Source organism: Stigmatopora nigra, chromosome 18 (assembly GCF_051989575.1).
Source record: "Stigmatopora nigra isolate UIUO_SnigA chromosome 18, RoL_Snig_1.1, whole genome shotgun sequence".
In the NCBI taxonomy this organism is placed as follows: domain Eukaryota; kingdom Metazoa; phylum Chordata; class Actinopteri; order Syngnathiformes; family Syngnathidae; genus Stigmatopora; species Stigmatopora nigra.
Genome location: NC_135525.1, coordinates 6,101,316 through 6,124,098, shown reverse-complemented (window position 1 = coordinate 6,124,098; position 22,783 = coordinate 6,101,316). Strand labels below are relative to the sequence as shown.

At 41.4% G+C, this 22,783-nt stretch overlaps 3 protein-coding genes across 5 annotated transcripts; 1 reads left to right on the top strand and 2 right to left on the bottom strand.

The window, feature by feature from the left end:
* The first annotated feature begins 1,966 nt into the window (after positions 1 to 1,966).
* glud1b (glutamate dehydrogenase 1b) lies at positions 1,967 to 9,167 on the top strand. Its single transcript, XM_077738573.1, has 13 exons — positions 1,967 to 2,569; positions 4,241 to 4,321; positions 4,387 to 4,442; positions 4,607 to 4,670; positions 5,121 to 5,215; positions 6,243 to 6,422; positions 6,737 to 6,874; positions 6,958 to 7,095; positions 7,694 to 7,774; positions 7,855 to 7,978; positions 8,221 to 8,312; positions 8,390 to 8,452; positions 8,556 to 9,167. Exons 1-13 carry the CDS (start codon positions 2,167 to 2,169, stop codon positions 8,673 to 8,675), a joined length of 1,635 nt encoding a protein of 544 aa, XP_077594699.1. The 5' UTR covers positions 1,967 to 2,166; the 3' UTR covers positions 8,676 to 9,167.
* A 345-nt stretch (positions 9,168 to 9,512) lies between these two features.
* Positions 9,513 to 13,497, bottom strand: sncgb (synuclein, gamma b (breast cancer-specific protein 1)). Of its 2 annotated transcripts, XM_077739514.1 has the most exons (6): positions 13,216 to 13,497; positions 12,140 to 12,181; positions 11,926 to 12,053; positions 11,815 to 11,832; positions 10,314 to 10,352; positions 9,513 to 10,113 (listed from the first exon to the last, which is right to left on the bottom strand). In XM_077739514.1, exons 1-6 carry the CDS (start codon positions 13,334 to 13,336, stop codon positions 10,105 to 10,107), a joined length of 357 nt encoding a protein of 118 aa, XP_077595640.1. In that variant the 5' UTR covers positions 13,337 to 13,497; the 3' UTR covers positions 9,513 to 10,104. The 2 variants fall into 2 exon arrangements, with proteins under 2 accessions (XP_077595640.1, XP_077595641.1); XM_077739515.1 differs by lacking the exon at positions 11,815 to 11,832 and having other exon boundaries at positions 13,216 to 13,493.
* A 1,443-nt stretch (positions 13,498 to 14,940) lies between these two features.
* Positions 14,941 to 22,038, bottom strand: ldb3b (LIM domain binding 3b). Of its 2 annotated transcripts, XM_077738908.1 has the most exons (9): positions 21,824 to 22,038; positions 18,699 to 18,850; positions 18,352 to 18,427; positions 17,441 to 17,463; positions 16,424 to 16,621; positions 16,284 to 16,307; positions 15,998 to 16,167; positions 15,479 to 15,515; positions 14,941 to 15,408 (listed from the first exon to the last, which is right to left on the bottom strand). In XM_077738908.1, the coding sequence occupies exons 1-9, from the start codon at positions 21,917 to 21,919 to the stop codon at positions 15,312 to 15,314; spliced, it is 873 nt and encodes a 290-aa protein (XP_077595034.1). In that variant the 5' UTR covers positions 21,920 to 22,038; the 3' UTR covers positions 14,941 to 15,311. The 2 variants fall into 2 exon arrangements, with proteins under 2 accessions (XP_077595034.1, XP_077595035.1); XM_077738909.1 differs by lacking the exon at positions 16,284 to 16,307.
* Between the last annotated feature and the right edge of the window lie 745 nt (positions 22,039 to 22,783).

The following is a 22,783-nucleotide window of genomic DNA, read 5'->3' as shown; positions in this document are numbered from 1 at the left end:
AATTGAGTGCACATGCACAGTTTATGCGTTTGGAATCAACAAGTTTGTATTTTATTCCACAAAAATTACACTTTTATTCATTTTCACTTTTTTTTTTCAAATCCTCGTGGTTGTCAATTCAGAACCATTACTTGAAAACATGTCTACTTTTTAACCATTGACCCAATTGCCCACTATTGACAACATTACATCCAATTCACTTTCCTCTAGTAGACATTAATTTGAACTGTGATGACTAACCATTGAATCTTCATGTTTCATTCCCATTCATTTTAACTAATAGTGCTAAATTGCGAATACTGCCCCTAAATTCTCATCTTTCAGAAAATGACTACTACCACCCCTCCCAGTCATAATGAATTGGACATATACTTGCACAGCCAAATGAGTTAAACAAGTGCCCTACATACCAATCACAACACTACAATGCAAAACAGTACACATATATTTACACATTTAATATCACAGTACATAGAAAAACGATTTATAGACAAATAGTAATAAAAACACACACACACATTCACATAAAATGACAACCAATAACCCTCATGTGCTTTGTAAGCAGGTTTTCAAGGTGACCCTGACAGTTGCCTACGTGCACGTCCAGGGTGAATTCTATCAGTGTGGCGTGAGCTTCCATTTCTGCTTTTAAGGAGGAGGTGTCCTCAACGTGGCGAAGGGGGAGGGCGAGACCATTTCTCCCGACAACTCCCCCCCGTCGCTGTTTCATGTCAAAGCAGCACGTGACCGCTGGAGTCAAACCCCTCGCTGTCATCAGCGTGACCCCCCACGGCCTACGTCTGGAGTGGGTGTTGTCGGGCTCTCGGCCAATAAAATGCCAGCGTTGCAGCCTTTGACACGTTGATAGTAGATGTGGGGGTAAAAAAGAGGTGGCGGTGATTGGAAATTAGTAACGGGATATCTTTATGATCCTTTTATGATTTGGATGTTTATCTAATAAGAGCGGATGGGCAGAGGGAGGTTAGTTTTGTTTTGGAGACATTTATGCTGATTGTGCATTCAATTGGTATCTTTAAACAAAATGGACTGTTTAACATGGGTGAAAGTGGGTCAGGACATTATGAAAACTACTGGAGTGCCCAGAACATTCCACTTCAGTAATGTTATGAAGTTCAACATCGTGCAACACCATTCCTGTTTTTGCACTGACTGACTGGGATTGTTTGCTCATCCCACCGCCAAGTTCTTATCTTTCGTGCAGAGTCCACGGGTTTAAGTCCAGCTAGTGATGCGTGAACTCAGCATACAATTTTTGATCCGGTCTGCATACGAGCCTACTGACATGTATGTGTGAAGGAACACGCCATGCATATCCATCCTTTTGTTGTCCTGCTACAATCCTATTAGTATATTTGTATGGCTATGATGCATTTTGAACAATAGGCATTGATAATCTACTTAGTATTAACAATGAAGACACCAAATTTGAGTTGAATATACAACAATGAAGTGACTCCAAGCCATTCACATTACATTTTTTTAAATTCTGTTTTACTTCATTTGTTTTGCCATTGAATGTGATGGACATCCAATCGATTGCAGGTGGCCAGTGGCCATTCAATGCCAACCTATCATTGAAATGGACGTATATGTCCGTCAATAAGTGTATTATTAGTTGGTAAAATTTTTTATTGATTGTGATTCCTGGAAATTCAGAAAGTTTCAAAAGATTTTGTTTTGAATTCACTCTTGTCCAATGTAGGTTTGCTTTGTCGCCCTCTGGTGGTATCATGAAGCTAGAAAATACTTAAAATCTTTATGTATTTCCACTTAGTCACTTAGTATATCATTTCAATATACTATATTCAATATACGACTAAGTGGAGTTAGGAAGATTGGATAGACTGAATTAGCTAGATGGCCAATGTGTAGTCGTGAACGCGCTCAGGCAACTGCTGCAGCGTCGTCGTGCACGCGCACGGACGAGAGGGTCCTCCCCCTTCCGCGTGCGCCCTCCTCGAAGCCCTCCTCGGCTGGGCCTCGGCATCCTTTTAAAGCAAACACGCCCAGCATGTCACTCCCCAGTCGCTCGGATCTCCGGACGCTGTGAGCCAGGATCCCCCAGGAGTCTTGTCCGCCTGCGTCTACCTCCCCTCCGCTCATCGTCGTCGCCTTCCACCCCCTTTTTCTCGACTCACCGCGGCCATGTATCGCTACTTCGGGGAACTGATGAGCCGCACGGCGGGCAGTGCTTTGGCCTCGAGCTGCGTGGACGCCACTCTCCCGGCTTCCGCTTCCCTGCTGCGGGTGCGCCGCTACGCCGACGCGGCAGCGGGCGAACAGCACGACGACCCCAACTTCTTCCGCATGGTTGAGGGCTTCTTTGACCGAGGAGCCGCCATCGTGGAGGACAAGCTGGTGGAGGACCTGCGTACCCGTGAGACTCCCGAACAGAAGCGGCATCGCGTGAGGGGAATCCTGCGCATCATTAAGCCGTGCAACCACGTCTTGAGCGTGTCCTTCCCCATCAAGCGGGATAACGGCGAATGGGAAGTGGTGGAGGGCTACCGTGCCCAGCACAGCCAGCACCGGACCCCCTGCAAAGGAGGTGAGCCAGGCCGGGGTCAGCCGGGTGACGCTCGCGTGACAGCTAGCGGTTAGCCTAGCATTTTACTTAGCGTTACTTAGCGTTTTTACAAGGAAGTTCACCAATAATCTTCAACATTGGCTATTGTTCCATAGATCTGCATGTTTAATGGTTTACACACTTTTGGTAATAAAACTTTCAACTTTCGATGATGTTTTTGTTTGACCTGTAGAAGGTTTTTAAGATCATAATAGGGTCTGACATTTGGTTGTCGTTGAAGAGGGGCCATTAAAGAAGACATGAAAGTCTTCCTTGGACTAAAGTATCAAAAGTCATGACTTTTATGGCACTGATATCAAAGGAATTTTATGCATGTACAGATAGGAGGCTTCACTTTGCTTTAAATGTGACAGTTAAATATTTGTGATTTATTGTTTTTTGTTTAAATGTAATTTACTGGGAAACTTGCCATCTGGACATCCTGTATCCAAGTTGAAGACTTTGATCTTAAAGTATTGCGTCAATGACACTGAACCACGTTAAAGTGATTTGCTGAGCTTCATGGAGTACTTTTTAATTTTTTAGCATTGGCCTTGTTTCTTTTAGAGCTGGGTAAAATTTATCGGAATTGCTGTAAAATCCCACTTAGTTGGACTATGGCCATTCAATTTATTGTTGCTCAAACATCTTTTAACTCATTCTTGAAATATTCATTTTTTTTCTATTTGCGACATAATTTGGGAAAGTATAGTCATAGAACTAAAGCTATATTTTCATGGTATAATCAACTCCACTAATGGATGTTTTTATTGATTTTCCTTTTTAAAGTTAGAATTTTTGGTTGAAACTCAAGCAACCAAGCCACTAAATAACTGCCCCCCCCTCCCCTCGTCCCGAGATAACTTTGCACACTTCAGCGTGTGCATTTGTCAACCTTTGAACCCACAAAGTTCAAGGCCTCATCTATGCATGCACATAGTGCTCCCTCCTCCCTGCAGTGCATTCTGGGTAATTTAATATGTAGTGATGTATGGGGAAATGCTGTGGGTGTTGTTAACTGAAGGAGGGGTGGTTATTTTTCCAAGCCTTCCTATTCGCCAGTGGCCCCAGCGGGTGGGGGAGGGCGCCGTAGTAGCGAGACGCACGCCGTCATGGCAGTCGTCGGTCAGCCGTGCTGTTAACGCTTCCACACCTGCTGGGATGGGCGACTATTCTGGGGGAGCTGTTTTCTTCAAGGCTCAGCTGCTTTTCTCCCTAAAGGCAACTTAAAAAAAATCCTGCTATACTTGATTCCATGTGATTTGCAGCAGTGGTTGCTAGGATGACGTCATTACTGCAGTAGTAATGGTGGTGGTGGTGCGGTTTTCCATCCCTGTGGCTTGTTTTTTTCTTTATAATTTGATCACAGAGTGTGGGATTGTCCTCCTGCATGACTCATGGTGGCTCAGCTGATGTTGGAAATGATCAAAGCTGGAGCCTTCTTTTATCTTTTATATTTTAAAATCAGTTTAAATCCTTAGAACAGTACAATTATATTTCCCAGTGCCATTCCCAGCAATAGATGTCCATTCCACTTTCCAAATAGAGTGGCTGTCAATCCCATTGTCCTCAATGAGTGTTTTACAATTGCCATAAAACTCAGTCAAAAGTCATGAAAACAGCTTAAGTAACAATGTTTTTTTGTATTTTAAGGTATCCGTTACAGTACTGATGTGTCAGTGGATGAGGTGAAAGCTCTGGCCTCCTTGATGACGTACAAGTGCGCCGTCGTAGGTGAGTTTTGGTGCTAGTTTATGTGAAGGGCGTTGAGTTAATCTATAAATGTTGTTCTCTGCTAGATGTGCCCTTCGGAGGAGCCAAAGCTGGAGTCAAGATCAACCCCAGGAATTACTCTGTGAGTCACGCTATACCACAGGAAATGTATTCCTTCACTATATATGTAATTAAAGGGTGGTTGGTTAGCAAGCAACTATGCAAAACAGTGTTTTGTTTTGTTACCGAACTAATATTAGCATTTCTCGGCTTTGGTAAACAATGATTGAACTTTTGACCTTGCAGGATAATGAGTTGGAGAAGATCACTAGGAGATTCACCATTGAGCTGGCTAAGAAAGGATTCATTGGTAAGACTTATTTTTCATAGAACTGCAAATTATGCATGTTTCCAAACTGTAAAAAAATAAAGAAACAAAAAAATGGGTAACAACTAAAAACACAAAAAAATCATGTCCAAAAAGATCCCTTACAGACACCCTTGTTAGTTTTCCATGATTAATTTTTCAAAAACTATTCCACATCCCCCACTTTCTAAATACTTCCCTTTTTTCCCTTCCAAATACTGCACGCGAAACTTACCACACACATCCCCCCTTTCAGACATTTCCCCTCCCCCTCCCTTAGTTTTGCCACCCCGCCCAAGTTTTTGGAGCTGCTTCTGGAACATCTGAAACATCATCCGACATGGTTAACTTGGCATTCAGAACATTCCATCCACTATTTGTGATGATTTCAAACAAGAATCCTGTTTCCATGTTGAGAAAAAAAACAAACTGTAATCTATCTATTCCACCCAGGTCCCGGCATCGATGTCCCGGCTCCGGACATGAGCACCGGCGAGCGAGAAATGTCCTGGATCGCCGACACCTACGCCAACACGATCGCACACACGGTGAGTTTTAAAGAAAGCAGTGGGCCAAATTTCAGACTCTGCTGTAGGGCAAACATTCCATTTTTCAATTCATTTTTTTTCAAGATGTAGCAAAGTGGAAGGAGTGAGTCACTCTGAACCAATGGCTTCCTGCCTCTCCCATCCCGCCAGAGCAAACATTCTCTTCTCCCTCACTCCCTCCCCCTTCTCTCTTTCTCTGTGTGTCAATAGACCGAATGAGAGAAAGCAGATTCACAAGCAGTTTAGTACGCTTGTTGGTCAACTTAATGATCTGTCAATAATGAATTAACAGTGCCAAAAGTGTTTGACAAAGGGCTGCATTTGATAACGGCTGTTTATTTGCCAGCATTTTTTTGAAAGTAGCATTCTTGCCAACCTCTACCAATTGCTCCACTTTTAATGATGCCAATTCCCCTTATTAAGCGATTATTAAAAAAACAAACAAAACAAATATAAAAACTTATATTTACTCACATAGGGCGGACTTAAAAGTCTAAGATTGGACGGGGTGCCCAATCAGTATGCACTAAATTCCAGATTGTATGGTGCTGACAGCTTGACTGTCTGGGTACATTGCTTGCTAGCGTGCTATATTTATTGACAGGTATGAAGTAGCCACCTTGAGGCAAAGTTGGACTTATACAGTTGGCCTGCCTGATTCTATTATTGTGATTGTAGTTTAAGAAAAGCTTGAGGTCAATTTAAATTGTAATCCACTTGTTTACTTACTCATACCAATTGTTTACTTTTTCTTACCACTTGTTTGACTCTCAAACAATGCACACACAAACGCCTCAGGAACTTTCATTAAAAAAAATACATAACAAAAACACGTCATATGAACCAATCTTCATTGGGAGTTTTCTACCACCCTACTACTACTACTGTTTGTACATCTTTTTTTTTAGCAAAGTGCCAGACGCCATATTTGAATAAATAGTTGCCATTTCTCCATTTTAGTGTATGTTTCTATTGTAGAATCTTTAAAACATTCACAAATAAAACCATTTCAATTCCCCTCCAACAGGACATCAACGCACATGCCTGCGTGACAGGAAAACCAATCAGCCAAGGCGGCATCCACGGCCGTATCTCTGCGACCGGTCGCGGAGTCTTTCACGGCATCGAGAACTTCATCAACGAGGCTTCCTATATGAGCATGCTGGGACTGACTCCTGGATTCAAGGATAAGACTTTTGTTGTGCAGGTGAGTGCGGCTCGCCCTTTTTTCGATGACCGCGAACCAAGTGAAAGTCACAGCTTTTGATATTAGAGAGCAGATTAAGATGAGGGCAAGTGGACGCAACATCTGATTTGATCACAGAGTAATCCCACAGAATTGTGTGTGAGGATTGAGCCGGCCGGATTAAGTCATTTTGGAGGTCTAGCAAGATGGGAATTAAGCCTTGTGGTTTTCACTCATTGGAAACAATCACTGCCATGCCTACATGCTATTTTTACAACTACATTAAAATGGGGTGCCAGTGTTGAGTTCATTTTGTTCACTTTGTTTTGCCACAGGGATTTGGTAACGTGGGTCTCCACTCCATGCGTTACCTGCACCGATATGGCGCCAAGTGCGTGGGAATTGGCGAGATCGACGGCTCCATCTACAACCCGGAAGGCATCGACCCCAAGCAGCTGGAGGACTACAAACTGGTAGCCATTTGTTTTGTTGCCACTTCTCAAAATACACCCTGCCGGCGTCACACCGTCGCCTTGACTTGGGTTCTCCCCCACAGCAACATGGCACCATCGTGGGCTTCCCCGGGGCCAAACCCTACGAGGGAAACATTCTGGAAGCCGACTGCCACATCTTAATCCCGGCCGCTGGAGAGAAGCAGCTCAAGCGGGACAATGCCCCCAAAATCAAGGCTAAGGTGACACCTTCATTGACTTGTGTCAAAATTGATGTACCTCAAGTGCTGTATCTTCCGCATATACGGCATAACTAAAAAACTCAAACACTGCCTTAATATAAATTCCCTTTTATATGCATCAATATTTAATCATTGTATGAAATTCCCATTGGCACAGCTCTAACTAGTGGATATCACACAACTCCTAACCACTACTACTATGGATAGTACTGCAGATCCATCAAGTAGATGTATAACACAATCCCCTACTATTACTACTACTACTACTATTTTTACTATTATTACTATTTTTTTCTACTACTACTACTATTACTACTACTACTATTTTTACTATTATTACTATTTTTTTCTACTACTACTACTATTACTACTACTACTATTTTTACTATTATTACTACTACTATTTTTTCTACTACTACTACTATTACTACTACTACTATTTTTACTACTACTACTACTAGTACTACTACTGCTACTACTATTTTTACTACTACTACATTTTATAATGTAGTGGACTTTATATATGAAACAAATGTGAAGATAGGCCATTCATTGAAGCTGCGGAAAATACGGTACTAACATTTCCGGTCTAATCCAGATCATTGCCGAGGGAGCTAACGGTCCAACCACACCCGATGCCGACAAGGTCTTCCTGGCCAATAATGTCATGGTCATCCCTGTAAGTGCTAAACAGGAAAAACTAGCTGAAAGGGTGCTTGGTGGCAGCAATAGCGTAACGGTTTCACTTGGCCCCTACAGGATATGTACCTGAACGCTGGTGGTGTGACGGTGTCATATTTCGAGTGGCTGAAGAATCTTAACCACGTCAGCTATGGACGCCTGACCTTCAAATATGAGCGGGACTCCAACTACCATCTGCTCAGTTAGTCCAAAACAACCCTTGATATTTTATTTATTTGTCTGTAAAACTTTACTGTGACTACTTTGTAAGACTACCTCTGGTCATGTATTACTATGACAAGCCATAAAAACAAATTACACTTATTCAATTCATAACTAATTGGCTGCCATTGACATTGATGGATGTCCAAATTTTTTCTAGTACTTGAATTTACCTTTTTATTGTTCATTTAACTCCCCTAACCCAAATCATTACTCTTCCAGTGTCTGTCCAAGAGAGTCTGGAGAGGAAATTTGGCAAACAAGGAGGACCTATCCCTGTTGTGCCCACCGCTGACTTCCAGGCTAGAGTTGCAGTGAGTAACCCTTAAAATCTTCACCAGGATACCCATAAAACATTTTTTTGGATCTAAAATGTGTGTTTTCTTGGCAGGGTGCTTCCGAAAAGGACATCGTTCACTCCGGTTTGGCATACACCATGGAGAGATCTGCCCGGGTAAGTCCTAATACTTACACGGCAACACAAACCAGAAGTTCCACCCAAAATTTGCATATACAAAAAAAATCCACTGTCTGATTTGCACTTGTTGTAATCACAGCAAATCATGCGCACAGCGAGCAAGTACAACTTGGGTCTCGACCTGAGGACGGCTGCCTATGTCAACGCCATCGAGAAGGTGTTCAAGGTGTACAACGAGGCCGGGCTCACGTTCACATAAGCTCCGCCCCCTCAGTCCCCCGGGCTTCAGTCACGCCGCCGTTGTCTTTCCCACCCTCAGCCGCCAAAAGTTTAAACCGCCTCGAGAACATATCGGCGTCTTTGTATACGTTGTCGTCGTTTACCCGAGTGAGACTTCCTCCAAAGAACAAACCATCTTTGTGGTCTATTTGGTCACTGTAGTTTAATGGTGTGCGCCACATGCTGGCAGCGATGAGCACTGCAGATGCCTTAATGCTGGATTAAAGGGAGTCCCTAGAATCATAAGAGGTTATAAGAAACCCCCCTTAACGCGTTATTCTTTTTTCTGTTGATTATGAAGGAGTCAATACAACCTTTTTTTGTACCCATCATCTTCTATAAAGCAGCTTTTCCTCAAGAAAAGAAAACTTGCGTCTTATTAACCGTCCGCTTGCTCATTTTCTTATTTTGATGATTTTTTTTGTTGTTGTTGCCTTTTTTGGGGGGAAATTAATAAAATCTTGACACAAAATTATGATTTTTTTTATTTTGTAATTTATATAAATACATTCAATCCATTTTATCTGAATTAATAGTTAATTGCTATTTCGTTGTATGGTGATGGTTTTTATCATCATAAAATTAAATAAATAGTGCATGTAATATTAATTAATAGTGGTTGCCCTCATGCCTTGTGATTGGCTGGCAACCAATTTAGGGTGCCCCCCCTCCAATTGTCTGTTGTTGGTTGGGATAGGCTCCAGCACCCCCTGCAACCCTTTTGAATAAGCAGTAAAGAAAATAAATAACTGGATAATTATCACACATTTTGCAGTAATACAAATCCTCATTAATATTCAAAGTCAGACACAAAAAGTGCTTTCTCACAACAACAACAAAAAAGATTTTATTGAACTCTTCCACATTTTATAAAATCAGCATTGACGTAAACTTAAACTGCGTGTGCGCCTGTCAAATTGCTTCATAAGGCAACATGCAGTCATCTCACATCTCATCAAACAAACACTTTCCCCACTTCATGACTACATTTCCCACAATTCCACCTGCTCACACGCATTGATTGATGATTAAAGCTTCCAGTGTGACGTTTGAATGATGCCATGCAACCAGGTAAGTACACAAAACGTAAAATGCATATAGTCGGACACGATGTAGAAGTATTTATTGCTCTTTTTCTTGTCAATTTAAATTCATCTTTGCACTTTTATTGCCAATTTGAGGATAATTTGCACTGTTTGTCACATGCATGTGCATCTCTTTTTTTATCTTTCCAAGATGGGGGTGTGTGAAGGGGGCACACTTTGACACATGGGTGGGTTTGCTGAATTTTGAAGAGTTCCACCCACACGGGTTCTCTTCCATTAAAAGTCACCAAAAAGAAAGAAAAACACCTGTACTCTTGTAGGCCGAGAGTGAAGGGGTCGTTGAGGACCAGGTCATGTCCAGGACTAGTAACCCTGGTTAAAAAATAGAAAAAAAAGTATAAATATTTCAAGAAATGAATACATAAAAATGTGGAATATAGAAATAAATTCATACTAGGAGTAAGAAGAAAAAATAGTGGAAAATAATCAAAGAAAAACTCATTTATTTAGTCTTTGATAGGACTGGTCTGAGAGGAATACATTAATAATATTAGAATAGTATTTGTTTTTACCTGTCCTCCATCTCCTTGCTCCGTCCCACCATATTCTCCCTATAGGAAACAGAAAAATCGACATCCCATAAAAAAGATGTGAGACGACTAAATCAATGTTGCACCGAGGTTGCTGTCAGTTTTAGTTAAGTTTTGGGAAAGCTGTTAGAATAATAAAGCGGTTAGAACATGCTGCATTAAATTGTGAGTTGTACCTAGTCATTTAGTTTAGCCTGATGTAGTTCCACTCCACGCCACAGGAGGGCGATATTCAATGCGCGTTTCTGCTGGCTGGTTAATTGAACCCAGGTGTAATGTAGGGAGTACGCGAAAATGTTTGCGCGTGTTTTTATCTCCCGAGTATTCCGGTTTATTGTTTTGATTATCTTATGAGTTAAAGTGAATAAACACGGTATTTATCTGGAAAGTAAACGTAAATACCTGGACGCTATTTTGCAACATTGATCATCTAAATCTGTCTTAAATCCAGGATCTAGTAGGTTAGGGAACCTAATACAGGTTAAAAACGGAGTGGAATTGGAATAACGTTCACCAAAGGGACGCTGATCTTTACATTTTGGATTGATTTGAACTTTTTGGGACAATATTTGAAGTTGCCAAGTGGTAGATGAATTCGATCTGGACTGGAACGTTTTTACAGACAAGCAGAAGACCAGGATCACCACCCCAGAACATCTTTCAGGTAGGCAATCATATACCCAAGTAGCCATAAAATGCAGTTTTTACCTTGTCCACATTTGTTGATAGCGATAGGCGTCCAAATATTGGCACTGGGATGGGCTGATGGTGAATCACCGCACCGAGTGCCTCTAGATTGGACGCCTATCGCCGTCAATTGCAGCGAATGAGTTCGATGGTGATGCACTTTCGGTTTAGTCATATAGAAAATGCACATGACTTAATTAAATGACAAATGTATGTGTTCTTCATACAAAGTTAATTTCTTTTCTTCTATGGCAATGCATAATTGTGTTAGTGTAAGCAGCATGAATGTGATGTACATAACGTGTTAGACTAGGGTGTCAAATATACGGCCCGCGTGCCAGAAGTGTCCCACCAGGGGGGTCATATTTGGCCCGCGTGGTTTTTCTGGCCCTTTGTTGCGGCTTTATTTTTGGGGGCACCGGTGCCATAACACTAGAGTTTAGTGAATTCAAATTTGTTGTTGTGTGCCCTGCAGCCAAAACGATGCCTTCAATGCTAGCCAATGAGTTAACAAGTAACCTTAAAATCCCCCCAAAACATCATAAAGTAACCTGAAAATGCCCCAAAAAACATCCGAATGCCACTAACCAATAGAAGCAACCCTTAAAATTTCCACAAAAAATAGGAAAAATCTGAAAGATAACTAGTAATGCAAACATTTAATTTTTTTTCATTAACAAAGATAGATGTCCAATTCAATAAGACGGCCTGTGAACCAAACTAAGTTTGACACCCCTGCGCGAGAAGATAAAAGTGGAGTTTGATATATGGCGAACATGCAAGATTGTCAGAGAACCTCATTAACAGAATCCTCCTATCAGGAAGAGACAGACCAAAAAATGAGAAAAAAATAGATCAACAGTCCCTAAATGGGGGTTTGGTGTGTGGGCGGCTTTGGGAAACCGACCTGGTTGATGAGCCCGGTGGATGCGGCGACGTTCTCCACGCCTTCCGTGGTAGCCTGCGACACCTCATTGGCGCCAGTGACGGCCGTGTCCGCCACAATGTTGGCCTGGTCCACCGTCCTGTTGGCTACTATAGGAGGGTGGAAATTAAAGGGCAACGGTCTTATTTTTTCTGAGTACCTTTTAGAACCTTCTTGAATGGATTAATGTACTAACCAGTGTTTACTGATGACACGACACCCTCCTTTGTTTTGTTACCTGAAATAGAGAAACAGGCACATTTTTCAGATGATCAAGTCATTCTATTGGTTGCTCATTCCTTGTCAGCCAATTGTCTCATTTTGCTTTATATTCCATTCCCAAACAAACTCTAGGTTTGTCTTTTAAATTATATTTTTAGACTTTTAAGTGCACCCTATATAAGTAAATTTGTAGTTTTTTCATATTGGTTAATAAGGGGAATTGCAAGCATTAATAAGGGATCCAATTGACAGATATGCAGTGACTTTCTACCATCATGTTTTTAGTGCAGGTCCATGGTTGCCACTTAATTTTAGTCTTCCTGACTTATCGTCATCTCTAAGATTAGTTTATTGGCATTAAATCTGTTCAAAGTATTTGGGTATTCAGAAGCTAACCATTATGTTCTCGCTACATGCAGATTAAACCCATTTCTTATATAATCTGCCCCAAAGAGAGGCACAAACGCCACGCCAACTGACGGATGTCAACGTTGGCGTATTTGGCGCATTCTAGGGCCCTTCTGCCAGGCCCCCCCTCCCTTCACGCTTGCGGACGCCGCTGCGTCGTGCACACTGCAATGACACAGCCTTTTCTTCCACTCGTGGCTTAACGCCGGGGTTGCATGGTTTGACGTAAAGTCCATCAAATCGTGCAGAGTGGACGTTTTGAGCATATTATGGCTGCATTTTATGTATAATCCGACCTTTCTCTTCATCCTTTTCGGGGAGGGATGGAGGGGGGTCGGGCGGAAGGTGTTAAGTCATCCGAGAGAGGATGAGGTGACGCAGTGCTGGTCTATCTCGACTTATATAATTACGATAACGCTCGGACAGACGTTTTAGTGAGACTACTGTGCCGCTCCTCCATTGCAAAGACCAGGCCTGGGTAGCCTAGAAGTCACCTTGAAAGGTGACTCGGGCATCCTAGAATGGCGTCTTGAATCGAGATACTCAGGTTTTAGTCGCATTTTTGGAAAACAGGCTTAAAAGATGGGCAAATTTCGCGTCTTTGTCCACCCTGATGTCCCCATTTGTCGTCCAATGGCTTACCGACATACATCACCCCTTCCTTGGTCTTGGCCGCAGCCTCCTCCATGCCGGCTTTGGTCTTCTCGGCGGCCGCCACCACCCCCTCCTTGGCCATGGAGAAGCCCTTCATGAGTGCATCCATCTTGGGGCGACGACACGGCTGGGGGTCCCCTGCTGCGGTCCGGTCGGGTCGGTCGGGTCGGCTGCTTAACGGCGAGCGTGCGATGGCGAGTGCAGGATGCGAGATGTCGCGCGCGCCTGTGTGCGCCGTGACTCCGCCTCCTCTCGGCTGCTCCAGCTGGGAAATGAGGAGGGGAGGGGGGGGGGGGGGGCTTTCTGAGCAGGCGCCGGGCGGAAAGATGCTGCAGCATTTTTCACGTCATCGGGGCTGTTTCGATGCCACATTTTTTTTTTGGGGTGGGGACAAATGTGGAAACACCTCGGAGAGATGCTGAGCTGGCAATTACGTAACGGGAAGGCGTTAGAGGAGATGATCTCATTGCGTCAGTCGTGCAATCCCCTCCTTTTTGTGCCGTTTTGTGGAATTTTATTGCATCCTCTGCTGCAGTCAAAAATGCAGAGTCATGGTCGGATGAAGACCTCCAGATTTTGTCCACCCAAAATGTGCAGATTCAGTTGTATAGGAGCTGTAAATTGGTTTTTATTGCGAATTCACGTCGATTATTTTGCAGGATCTATCTTAAGTTATTTGTTGGAAACTGTTGTTGGGTTTATTTATAAATTGTACTCGGAAGTGCCACTAGGCGGCGACAACAGCCTGTCATAGAAAGCAGTGTTTTAGTACCCTCTTGTGGCCATTATAGAGCATTTAAATTGGTGAAATTTTCTTCAATGAAAAGTAACCACTTGAGTCAGTGCTTGAATTAATCATTTCATTTGAGTTTTGATCCTCAAAATATCACAATTAACTCATGTTTGTACTTTTAGGTTGTCATTTGTTTTTATCATCTTATTTATGAATGAATTTGTGTAAATAAATAAATAAAGCCCCACCAAAATAATAAGAAATATGACAAAACATTGCAAAGTAAAATCAAAATCTTCCCTTAAGTCCCGAATTGGTGTTTTTTTTTGGTGTATTTCAAAGTCTTTCATTTGTTTATAAAATCTCTTTTCCTTCACTACCTTTACAAAAAAAGATAAATATTTATCTACTATATATTACATTTATTCATCCTAATCTTGCAGTATTACCCCAAACAATATTCATATTTCATACCTGTCAACTGGTACGTTCTCGCCGTAATTGGTACAACTGAAAGCCCATTTTTATATTGGTACGCTGTACACATGAAAATGGTACGCTAAACGGTGATTTTGAGAAAAAAAAATAAATTAAGGCACTTTCTAGCCATTTTTCACCATCCGCCATTGTTTCTTCCCGGAAACGCATGTCTGCCAAGTGATATATGTACCGGCGCCTCTGATTGGCTAAAAAACGCATGTCTGCCAAGTGATATATGTACCGGCGCCTCTGATTGGCTAAAAAAAAAAGATCATGATAAACATTTCGTTTTGTAACACTTTCACCATGTGATTTCCGTTTCCTGTTCCCTTGTTTATGTTTACTTTCATTTTCACTTGTTGTTCGTGATTTTTTACAAAAAAGTAAAGTGGTAAGATTTTCCATGTATTTATACATATATGTAAGGGCGAAAACAAAATTTGGTAAGATCACAAATGGTTCGAGGTTGACAGGTATGATATTTCCACAACGCGACCATGTCGTTTTAGGAAAATATTTATTCACATTGAAATGAGTGTATTTTGAGAGCATTATTTTTCTTTTTTACATACTGCGTGTGTTTGTGTATGTGCGTGCATTTTCTAAACATATACGTGATATTTTTATACACTTATGTCACTTGAGGGGAAACATAATACGAAGATCTAAGCATCCATCACACAACCCATACATATACTTTACCTACTGTATACACACACACGCATATAAGAAGCAAATGTATACGTGAGTGTGTAGTGAGGCATCGTCCCACTTTTAGTCGAACACATTCTCTTAGCTATGCTAGCTGGCATTCCTTATGTGCTTGTTTGTAAATGTATTTTCTCCTTTTGACGTCCTTTTTCGCTCGACTTTACTGCTGGATGTTGAGGATCTGTGCGGACAATCCGTGGTGCCATTTCCTCAGCTTGGCGAAGCGAGGACCTTTCATTTCCGACTCAAACTTCTCCCTGCGTCGTTTTGGGTAGATGACAGGTTAGGGTGGATTCTAGTATGGGAAGAACCCGAAGTAGGACCTACCTTGACTTTTGCAGGGCTTCCTCATCCGGGTCTTGCACTGGATGGAGAGAGAAAAAAGGGAGGGAGTGACTTACAGTTGAAAAGTAGCTTTAATCAGTTGTTTAATAACCAAAGATGACAGTATAAAGTTGACTTTTATATTTCTTGATTTTTTTTGCCTTTTAAATCAATAATTGTAATTTTTTAATCTTTTTTTTCTGTGTTTTTAGTTCTATAATCATTTTGTAAAATCAAAAAATATATTTAAAAAAAAGCTAAAATATTGTTTTAGATCGATAAAAAAACTGAATATTTAGGGCTTTTAATCCAGTTATTTTAATCCTTTAAAAAAAAAAAAAATCTAAATATTATATCTAAAATGGTCCGGCCCACATGAAATCGAGTTGACTTTAACGCGGTCCGTGAACCAACCCAAGTCTGACACACTTGGCTTAGATTTATAGTTGTGACTATATTATACGACTATAAATTTGCCCTTTTTGTATCTGTGCGTGTTTTGTTGAGCGACTGGTCACTGACTATATTCAGTTCCGGTGATGTGGGCCAGCATCCTAAAGCTCTTTGACTGAAGGTTGGCGGCCCGGCGAGCCCACTCGGACAAGTCCAGGGCGTTGTCGCTCGGCCGGATGACCGCCTGGTACACGGGGGAGGCGCAGTCCACCACTGGGTCCTTTATTGGCAGTGCCGTGCTGTTCAAAAAACAAAAACAGGCCCAATTATTATTAATTCCGAGTGGGCAATATACGAGAAAAGTCGTAGTAGTCTTTTCGGGGGAAGTGCGGCGATGGCGTGGGCCAGTACTCACGCCAAAGGGGAACCCGCCTCCTCTCTGGGGTCGCCGGCAAGCGGGGGGTGAAGATGAGGATGATACAGGATGAAAGATGGAATGAGCGAGGACAGCGTGGGCCAATGCGAAATGACACGGCGCGATGGTGCTAGCCTCACCCTTCGTGACCTTTGGCCTGCGACTGACCGGCGATGGCGTCCATGATAGCGTCCTGGGAGTACATGCTGATGGGCGTGTTGTACTGCGCGTGCACGATGGTGGCCTTGCCGCCGGGGCCGCGCACTTCAATAGGCTTGTGGGTGGACAGGGCGGAGTCCTTCAGAGCGATGGGGTTGAAACTGGGCGTGTACTCCACGCTGCGAGAATCAAATGGGAATTTCGGCCATGTTTGTTTCATTCAGGCGGCGGGCAATCATGCGAGGTTAGTCACTAGTTTTGGCTACAAAAATAACATCAGACTTTAGTCTTGTTTTCAGGTAGAGTTTGGTAAATTAACCAATATACCGTATTTTCCGGACTATAAAGTGAAGTGGATTATAAGGCGTACCTTCTATAAATGAGCTATCTTGAAATTTCTTTCTTATATATGGTGCACCAGAATAGTGTTTATAGTCATAGTAGTGGGGGATTGTGTTATATATCAAGTAAATGGAGCTGTGCTATATTGAATTATAAACAATGACTAATCCACATTGATCCACATTAAAGGAGGATTATTGGATTATAAAACATAGATGGCAAAAATTCATGTTTTTTAAGTTGTGCCTTATGTATATGGATATTTCCTCAAATCTTATTTTCCTAAATAGTTTAAAAAATCTAGCATTATAGAGTTTTAAGAAATATATACATATGTATACTGATTTGTAGCTCACCATTGGTTGTTTCTTGTTTTATCCTTAGAAAATTTGTACGCTCTTTCTATCCCAAACTTACTTTTCCCAACACTAAATTTTAAACTAATTGGTAAATATAACACTAAAGTAATTTTCCCCTTTAGAAAAATGACAACTTTTTTTGTCTTAGTCTCAGGGTTTGCCATTCTTCAACATGACTAATGACCATATAACACAACACAAAACACACTTCTCAATTGGGCGCTGAAATTGTTAATCACTTCACGCTTTACCCACACCAAACATGCACTTTCGGTCGAATCCCGACTTTATACTGACTTGGCAGGTGTGTTGGCGATAACCTGCAAAACACAAAAATAAAGACAAATGAGAGACAACAATGGGCTTTGCAAAGGCACGCTGCTCGGAAACTATCCCTTCTACTGTAATCCTCCTCCCTCCTCCATTATTGTCATACTCCTCGTCACCCGCCCACAAGTATCCCACAAGTGAGTGACAAGCGCAGGGGGGTCTCTAATCACATGACACGGACCGAAGGGGGGGACCATAAATAGCTCGGAATAGCTTGAAATACCTGGAGCGATACACACTACCTGATCTGCTGATGTCACAAGTGCATCCATTACACAAACGCACACGCAGGCATGTACAGGGACACCCTATCTCAAAGTGAAGATGATGATGCGTGACAGGCTCGGAACATTCCGCCCGCCGACAGCTGCTCTGGCGTGGTCCAGTCAGGCGTCGCCGACACGTGCGCCCGACACCTGACTTATCAATGTGGCTTTTGAAGATTGTCATAGCGACAGACGACTTCCAGATGGCGTCATTGGTTTCCTAGAGTGACCCTAATCTCCATTACTCGAACCCTAATGTTGACCTAAGCTCACGTGGAGAGAATTGTGGGAAGAAATGGGCCCTCTTGTGGTTGTAGCAGAAAATGGAAGGATTTGTTTTTCTTGATTTTTGGTATTCAACGAATTAAAGCAGTCCATGAATTTTGCGTTCCGCATGAGAATTTAAATGAAAGTAGAAGAACATAAAAAAGCAGTCTTAAGAAAGAAAATGTGTAAATGTGAAATAAAATTAAAAGTAGAGTACATTTTCTTGGAAATAGAATATAAAAGTATCAGGAATAAGACTAAAAGTTAGAAAAAAAGTACGAGTAAAGTTCTATTTTATTTCAAATAACTAGGGTCAAATATTAATTTTCTGAATTTTAGGATTACCTTCTGGTGGGGGATGACTGGCATGGGCGAGTCCATCCTGGGGGTTGCCGTGGGAACGGGCGCAGGACGTCTCGACCTGCGTTCAACGTTTAAATTTTGGTCAAAAGTTAAGGAAAAAAATGCTCACCTTATTTATACATAATTTAATTAATCATGCTAAAGAAAACTAATAAATAGCAAAAAAAAGTTGTACGAAAAAGTTGCCTTTGCTCTATTTAATAATTTTCTGGATTTTTACATATAACCATATTGACGTAAATAAATTCTGTTTGTCATTCGCCATGGTCTACTGCCGCCAATGTGACAGGTAAAACTCGAGCAAAGTTTAAAGCAAATTTATTGCTTACTTCTGCATGCTGAGCACGAGTCTGCTAGTGGCCAACTTGATTTTGTTCTGAGCCTCCAAATGGGTCAGGCCGTCAGTGGAGGCGCCATCGATGGCCGTGATGATGTCACCCTGCGCCAGGCTGCCACCCGAGGCTTTGCTGCCCGGGGTTATCTGACAAATACGAGGAAAAAAAAACCCTTCTCGTGACATGTATAATTACAAATACAATTGAATTTGTTTTTCTGTGCGCGCTGGCCCTTTAAGATGAGCACGCCACATACAATACCAGGTTTAATTTTACAGTCAACTCGTTAAAGAGTTAAAAATAAGCCCTGTGACCCTCTGCAGAAGCCCACCTGCCGCTGACATTCATTCTGCTCGGAATCTTTCGGGATGCCATCTTGCGTCAATATTTAGGAATCTTGTTTCGATATTGTCCATCATTGTATCGCATTTTTTCCCCCCATAAATTCTCCTTCAGGTCATTTTTGCACAAAATGACTTGTTTACATTTACACACACACACATGGTATTTATTTTTATGATTAACTGCAGTTTTGTGAGATTTTTTGGTCATGAGAAAGATAGGTTTATTTTGAAAATTATGTATCTGTTTACACACTTTTGTACTGCATTCAGTCAACTTTGTGTTATAAAAGATGTGGCAGTGTTCTTTTTTGTATTATGTTGTTTTGGAATAGCTATTTTTTTAAAAAGGAAAAAAGTTTGGATTTTTGTTATTATTGGTATAGATAGATTTTAAATTTTGAAATGAAAATGACAGTGGTGAGAGTTGAGAACGAAAAAAAAATTGTAGAAAATATATATGAAAAATGTTGTTCCAGAGTAAAACTCAATTCAAAGTGGATTTGATGCAGAATAAACATGATTTAAGAGATTATTAATCCAAGCACACATTTTAAATGAACTTCAGTCTGGTGCAAGGAAAAAAAAAATAGTAAGTGGGAAATATATAGATTTTGGTCTATTATTTAAATAGATGTTTCTGTGCATTACTACAAGGCAAACTAGTCATTTGCCAGTTTTTCTAATTTAATTGAGCCAATCCTACTGCTTGTTATTTAGGGTTCTTTAAAAAGAAAGCCTGAGCATATGGTAAAATGTTCCCAGCGTGTTTTGATCCCGCTCTTGGCAAACAAGATGCGAACAAGGTCTTCTTGGCCTTTCTTCTTCTCTGAGTTGTTGGCAAAAGTCACCGAAACGAGGGGCCGCCGACCTGACCCCCCGGCGAACAATCCATACGGCGACCATCGCAATTTACGTCACAATTTTTCCCTGGTTTTAAGAGCCAAAACGCTTCAGTCGGTGGTCGATGACCCCGGAATAGGTGAGGCCTTTGCTCGCCGCCTCGTCTTCCCTCGGCCATTCCGACGCTATTTAAAGGGAAAGCTGTAAATACACCAAAGGGCCTGCCAGACCCCTGCCACCCCTTTCAAAGCGCTCTCATAGGTCGGTAGCCATCTTTGCATGTCTAATGCTATTTTCTCTTAGAGAAAATCTTTATTTGTTTCCCCCCTCAACTGTTCTTTGTATTTAAATTGTAATAAATGAACATTCTGTAGTGCAAACAAGCGGATATTTTTTAGACCACCAGTGTGGAGTCACGCGTGAGCTTTGTGACATTACATAATGCGAGCACGTGAGGCGGATGGGACACTTTGTTGTCAAGCCTCAAGTACGTTAAATCCACGGATCTTAATGGCATTTAAAAAATTTGGATGTAAAGTTTGTCATTTTTGGCAGCGAAATGAAACGAAATGTGGCACTTTCACTTTAACGTAGTCCTCTATTTGCCGATCTTAAGTAGTTGACTTTCATTTAGGAAGAGCAAGTGAGCCTATAATTAGAAAAAATAGTAGCATAACATTAAAAATGTTGTTTTACACCCTGAGCGTCATTAGAAAAAGTCATTTGAAGCATAAGAAAATAAAGATGACTGTTTTTTGAGCATCAACTAAAGTCAGTTAACTCTGTTATTGTTAAATTATGTACTGAAAATCTGGAATTGAACTACCAAAAACTAGATTGGGCCAAGTTTTTTTTTGCATTTAGAAATAGACCAACGATTAAAGGAACTGCAGAACTTTTCTAAATAAAGTTCCATTTCCAATTGGGCCTTGTGTCATTGGCATTTTGTAAGTGCAACACTCGGCATTTCCAAGATGAAACCCGGTTTCACTTGCCGGGAGATCCATTTCAAACATTTAGAAAGTCTGTATCACCCCACTCTTAGTGCCAGTATTCATGACATGACCTATTAGGAGAGTTGATCGAATTGTACTAAAATGGACTTAGCTCTCTTTAGTTTTCACATGCCAAAAACTATTTTATTTTACATTTGACAATCTCTTTCGTCATTTATAACATGCATGTTTTTAGATATGATAGAATTTTGGTCTTTGACCACTAATGTACTGAACTAGACTTATTGCTCATACTCCAGAAGCAAAAAACATTTTAGTCTATATTGTCATTCGAACTTGGGACTTGGACCAATATTCTAAAAAATGGCAAAACAACAAGCATTTTATTTATCTATTTATCTTTGTCATTATTTTTTTTTTATCTTGCACAATATTTGAGTAGACTGAATGGAAGTTTGGATTTAAACTATTGTTGCACTAAACTGGAATTAGCCCGCTTTATTTCTATGGAAAAAAACCTAAAAAATCTTAACACAAAAAATACACTTTATTACTTTAATGAAGCTAAGTATCCCAATTTCTTTTGTGGGCAAAATCAAAATATTTTCATCTTGCCATTGTTGTTAATCTTCCAACACATAAACTTGGACTTAGACCACTGTTGTACTAAAAATGGAGTTAGCCCTCTTTTGTTCTCAGACCTTCTCAAACAAACCTTTTTATCTTTGTCATTCCTTTCCACCATTCATGACATTTCATGAGAGTTGATATAAGCTTGGACCTTCAGTACACTTGTTGAAAATTTGGACTTAGATCAGCATTGCACTTTAATAGAGTTAGCCCACTTTAATTCCAAACCCTGAAAAATCATCCTCATCACTTTAATGGCGTCGAGTAGCATTTATTTTGAATGTATATCGGCAGCACGTCGTTTTTTTGTTTTTTGTAAATTGTTTGGTTTTTTTTTTGCGCGTCTTACCCTGGAGATAGTGAGGGGCATGTTGAAATCCTTCCCACCCTGCAGCCGGAACCCCCACGGCGCCGGTCCGTTCAGCGTCACCGTGTACGTGCTCATGGCTGGCTAGTTGTTGGAGTCCGCTCGTTCCTGGCTCTCCGTTCAGGCCTGGGTATCCTTCTGTTGTGCTCTGCAGCGCCCCCCGCTCGCAGCTCTGCCGCTCTTTGCGTCAGGTGCCTGTCCGCGCGGACCCCCGGGTGGGGCGGACACCCATAAGCGGGGCGGTACCCATGGGGGTGCCGCCCGTGGGCGAGTTCAGACGCCATGGCCTCACGCAAATACCCACGGGAAGCCCAAAATAGCCTCCGTACATCCATTTTCCCTCATGGAAAAACCACACAATTGGAATTTTGAGATAGACCATTATAAATATCTAAAATCTGATGTATTGTAGATTAGTTTGTGGCCTGGCAAAATAGTTGAAGTCTAAGAATAGCAACAGGGGTACATGAGGGGGGGGTCCGGTGACCCCTTATAAGGCCTGTAATCAGAAGCCCCAGAATGCTTCAGTGCCCATGCACAGGCAGCCAATATAGACACGTCTTACTGATACACATTCTATCCCGCCACCTCAAACTTATCATGGCTGCTGTTTTGCTTTTGACTTCAATTAATTTTCCTCTAAAGGAGGAGAAAAGTCAGTATTTGCCTCTTGGGAGGGAGAGTTGGGGTAATTTCATCTTATAAAGTATATACTTTGTCATTGAATTATTCAATTTTGTATGATTTTATAATTAGAAAAAGTTGTAATCTATTACAATCATAATTGACAGACTGACCTTTGGGCTTATCCCATTAAATATTAATGCATGTTACAAAAAATTGCTACACCAAAGTCGAGCCCCCACCGTCATGAATTTAGAACATTTTGATTTGATTTTCTATGTAACATTTTTTTTAAATGTATATTTACATGTATATGTA